Source organism: Penaeus vannamei, chromosome 27 (genome assembly GCF_042767895.1).
Source record: "Penaeus vannamei isolate JL-2024 chromosome 27, ASM4276789v1, whole genome shotgun sequence".
Lineage (NCBI taxonomy): Eukaryota > Metazoa > Arthropoda > Malacostraca > Decapoda > Penaeidae > Penaeus > Penaeus vannamei.
In genome coordinates, this window is record NC_091575.1 from 2,388,476 (window position 1) to 2,393,475 (window position 5,000).

The following is a 5,000-nucleotide window of genomic DNA, read 5'->3' on the forward strand; positions in this document are numbered from 1 at the left end:
AAACATAGTGATGCAGGAATCCTGTTTGTTTTTTTAAGAATTATACCAATAACCCCCCTATGTTCTGGATGACATGACCATCATGTCATGAAAAAAATTGGCTTGAGAGGCGAGTGACACAAACATGCCATCATGGAAAAATTCAGATGTGGTCTGTGGTGACGTGAATTTGCTGATGTGAGTATTTCAGCTGAAGGCCTGGGTGATGGGAATAACTAGCCACACGTGCATAAACCTCTTGGAGGGTGATTAGACTTGTTTAGTGTTTAAGACTTAAGGCACAGGCAGTATTACAAAATTTTATATATATATATATATATATATATATATATATATATATATATATATATATATATATATATATATATATATATATATATAATAGATAAACAAATAAATAAAATTAAATGAAATAATACAAATAACAAAATGTTTTGCATTTTGTTATTTGCCTCATTTAATTATTCATATCATTGCACTGACATACGGGCTATCTAAAGAGATATTATCTATGGAGTTTGAGCAAGGAAAATAGTCTATTACTATCTGAATAAAGCAAATCAAATGACAAATATAGACATTGGCAAATGGCAAAAAGACTATAAACATTTATGCAGAAAAAGATAAAGTAACATTGTAAAGAGGAAGCATGGAGTCTTGTCACTCCACATGAGTGTTCATGTGCACACAGCCTACAAGTCACACACCTAGCAGGGTGGCCATTCAAATATGTTTAATGCCCTTATTTTGGGACACATGATGGCAGTGAAGCATCTGGATCCAATGGGTTAATATAAAAAGAATCCAACAAGAGAAAAAAAACTGATATGAGCTTCCTTTTATATACATATATGTACTGCAAACCATGCTAAGGAGTAAAGCTGTTACATTTTTCCCTCACCTTCTTCCGCACTTGGTACTTAAAATCTTGCCGTAACATGTTGACTAAATCGGTGGCTAGGTCCGGCATGAGAGGCTGAAGCGTTGCGACCAGGCGAGAGTAGAAGGGTAATAAGTCTAATCTTGTTCTCGGCACCAGAAACAAGGCTCTGGGAAGGCAATTTAAAGAAAGAGGTTATGCAAAGTGATATATTATCCAGTGGATAAGGTACTCTTTCTAATAAATGATCTTTATGGGGACCGTCTGGGTTTTTTTTTCTGACTTTCCGATTTTTCTTGCCGATTTTGATGAAACTCACACCCTTTTATTTAGACCTTCCCCTGATCTCTGTGGTTGATTTTTTTTCAAAACAGTTTAAAATCCAGGAAAAATTACACGCATTCTTATGTGATTTTTGAACAGATTCATCCTAGATCTAGTGCTTGTTTGAAACAATTTTTTTAATTTTGACTTTGTTTTTGATTGTTTTTTGTGAATTTTTGGAGTGACTGACTATCAGGATTTTTTTTTTTATGCTTTTTTTTACACATTTGTCATTTTTACCAGAAGCACAGGCAAAAATTGCAAAATCCATCTCGAACAAGCACTTGATTTATCATTCAGCTACAAAATGAGCCGTAAAACATTTATTTTGGACTAAAATTGCGTCTGATACAGCTTTTGCACCTACAAAGGTGGTGTATCGAAATATCATCATTTTTTGTTTTCTTCATTTTTTCATGACTATCTTGGTATCAACAAAACAAGGTAAAAGATTAGTCTTCCTACACCATAATCCTCTATCATCTACCTGCATTCCGAAGTCTTCCAGACATTACCCGCACGTAATGGTTTCTCAAAATCTTACGTATAGTGTAGAGTGGTGGCAGTGATCTGGGGGTCTATAGGCCTACATTGACTTTTTTTTTTTTTTTTTTTTTTTTAATAAAAAATCATACAGGTAACTACTAAAACACCCTAATAGGAGATTTTGAAAATATATGTCACTTTTATAAGAAGCACATGAAAATATTGCAAATCCTTATTGCATCATGTAATAGATCTATTATTCAACAACAAAATGAGCCATAATACATAAAAACTGGATTGAAAAGACGTGTGTTTTACGTAAAAATGTGAAGGACCAAATAATCATGATCTTTTTCCTTTTCATCATTTATAAATTTTACATGACAAATCATGTACAAAATACTTGTATTTGATATAATTATCTATTATTTACGTATTTTTGTTACTCTAATGGGGTTTTACAACGTATAATATTGGTTGAAAAAAATAACCATTCTCCAGTCAGACGGGAATCATACGTATCCTTTTCTCAGCACGGCCGGGCGTCGCAGTATTATGACACATCTCTTTACATCTGCGGAATAATGGTGTTTAACTCTATGGGGCCATGTGGCCAATTTTTACACTCAGACCATGTGGAAAGATGAAAAAAAATTACATGGCGATGTAAAAGTATGTATATAAGGTATATAAGCGCATATAGATCATTTTTGTGTACCCCATGACCTTTTGTTTATTTATATTGTTACTTCTGTTTGTTTCTTTGTTTCTTGATTGTAGTTTGCTGTTTTTTTGTTTGTCTGTTTGTTTTCTGATTTTTCTAAAAGTTATGAACACATTTTAATGAGATTTTAACCAAAGGTGTGTTTTAACCTAACTTAGATGCTTATTGTACTTTGGTGGTGATTTAGACCATGGTTTGGATCCAGGAATTTTTTTCTTACTTGAAAAGTTATGAACAGATTTGAGGTTTGTCTTAGCCTAATTAATATTCCATAAAATTTTGGTGGTGATCCGGATCATTTTGGCAATCCTACCCCCCATTTGGGAGGGGGGAGGTTTGCATTTTCGAAATGTTTTGCTCATAGATCAATCTAACTATGTATGATGAAAACATAAAGAAAATTAAATACTCCATATGAACAGCATATCATGTTTATTTATTTGTATGAAAAATTTCTTCATTATCGTTTTTATGACGCTTGCCAGATTTTAAAAATTATTCCGAAAAAATGAAGGTGGTCTCATCTTATTTGAAATTTAATAAGCTTTCAGAAAATAATCTCATTTTTTAATCTCTAATCAATGCGGCAAAATTGCCGATTTTCTAAGGTAATGTGAAAATATTATATTTCAGTCGACATCGAAAATGGCTACTACTACCGAAAAAATTATGGTCAGGCCTTGAAATTTTCAGGGGAGAATCAGAGGCCATGAAACTCCTTGAAAATGCATCAAACTCGATTTTGACAAGATGGGCGAAAAATGGCGAAAAAAGACCAGACAGGTCCCTTAATCTTGCATATTCTTTCATTCTTGTACAGGAAACACTTTGATAATTGTTTGGCCGATTTCTTTGTCCCAGTGGTTCAAGTCATTAAAAGAAATGGCTAGAGAATAATGTTTGCTGGGGGGAACCATAACCCTTAAATTAATTTTAACCCATTTACGACAGGTGTCCCATATATGAGAAACCTGGAAAAATAAACATTGCCGGGCGTCTCACCAGTGTGACGTTGGATCGGAACTCGCGCTCTGAATACGTTGCGGGCCGCGGCTGCGGCGGCCAGGCAGATTCCGGGCCAGCCCTACGCACTGATTTTGTAGCCGTCTGGAAACTATTATTTTCAACTTCCAAATATACCGGCGTTAGTGGGTTAATATTTTGTAAACAATAGTACTCTTAATAAAATACTAGAAAATGTATATTTCTATGGGCACAAAATTCTATGAAGCCACATAATCTGCATGCAAGATATGAAGTGGGATGATACACCAAGATGACTACACATGAGGTTCCCTGTCATCAAGTAAAATAACCTGAATTAATTTTACTATGTTTTATAGTGTAAATTACCTCCATGCTATTAACCCACTAGCACCGGTATATTTTGAAGCCGAAAATAATAGTTTCCGGACGGCTTCAAAATCGGTGCCCAGGCTGGCCCGGAGTCTGCCCATGCACCGGCCACGGCCCGTGACAGAATTGAACAAGCTCCAATCTAACGTCACACTGGCGGGACGCCTGACAATGTTTATTTTTCCGGATGTCTCATACATGGGTTACCCGTCATAAATGGGTTAAGCATATCAAAGAATATTAAAGAAATAAGTTGATGGTAATCAATTAAGTATGAAAAAGTGTAGAGCATATTTTACCTGATGTTAGCTTGAAAACTGGAGGGAACCGATTACAAATCCATACAAAGGACTGCTGCAATAGTCCTTCATTGTGCTATTAACATTGCACCAAGCATGACAATAATATGTTAATACAATTAGTGACATCCATATACATCCATGCATTCACATGTATAAGCCTTTACATGTTTTACACTTTTCTCAAATTTATCAAGAGAAAGGAATTTTCTTTTTCTTTCCAAAACTTCATTATTAATTTGGAAAGATAATTTAAGTCACAGGTTTGGCCTATGACAGCACACTATTTCTTATGTTGGAATTTGGATTATTAGGGGTAGAAGCTACATGACTACACAAAAACAAACCAAGCTAAATGAGTACCTGACTAGTTTCTTTCTGCTTGGCTTTGTGTTGAGTCTGAGGCAGAAGTCCATGGCCGCACTGTCAATCAAGTCCCGGTTAATGCAGTTGGGCAAGGCACTGAGGAAAGCATCAAGGAGCACCTTGTTGGATGAGGGCCCAGTGCCTGTTAAGGAGTCCTCTGGTTCCTCCTCTGGGGGGAACTCTGGGGGCAGGACTTCTTCTGCATCATCCTCAGCAGGTGCTACACTATCCAGTTCCTCCTCCTCGACTGTATCTACCACTTCCTCACTTGGGGTTTCTTCAGCCTAAAATGGTTGAACAATTCATTTTCAAACTCACTTTGATCATGCTCTTACACTCCTATATATACAGCAAGAGATAATTATTAGTCAACCTATTTTACTATCTTATCAAATGATTTATTACTAACTGAATTAAACACTTCTTACCGGAACTGTTGTAGGCTTTTCAGAGTCACTGTATAGTATGGAGGGAATGAGAGCCTTGAGTTCTGGGAGGTTTTCATAGAATGCTCGTGTATCTTCATCTTCCCATAGCACAGCTGTCCCTCCATCAGGAATCTCAC

General features: G+C 35.8%; 1 protein-coding gene across 3 annotated transcripts in view; it reads right to left on the reverse strand.

Moving 5' to 3' along the window:
* The window catches only part of LOC113813252 (regulator of nonsense transcripts 2), a gene marked incomplete at its 3' end in the record, with an annotated part of 36,141 nt that overhangs the window by 9,866 nt on the left and 21,275 nt on the right, over nt 1-5,000 (reverse strand). For all 3 annotated transcript variants that reach the window (XM_070140738.1, XM_070140737.1, XM_070140739.1), the window contains 3 exon segments: nt 902-1,049; nt 4,433-4,719; nt 4,864-5,000. The exon segment at nt 4,864-5,000 is cut by the window's right edge and continues 51 nt beyond it. In XM_070140738.1, the coding sequence (XP_069996839.1) occupies nt 902-1,049; nt 4,433-4,719; nt 4,864-5,000 (572 nt within the window).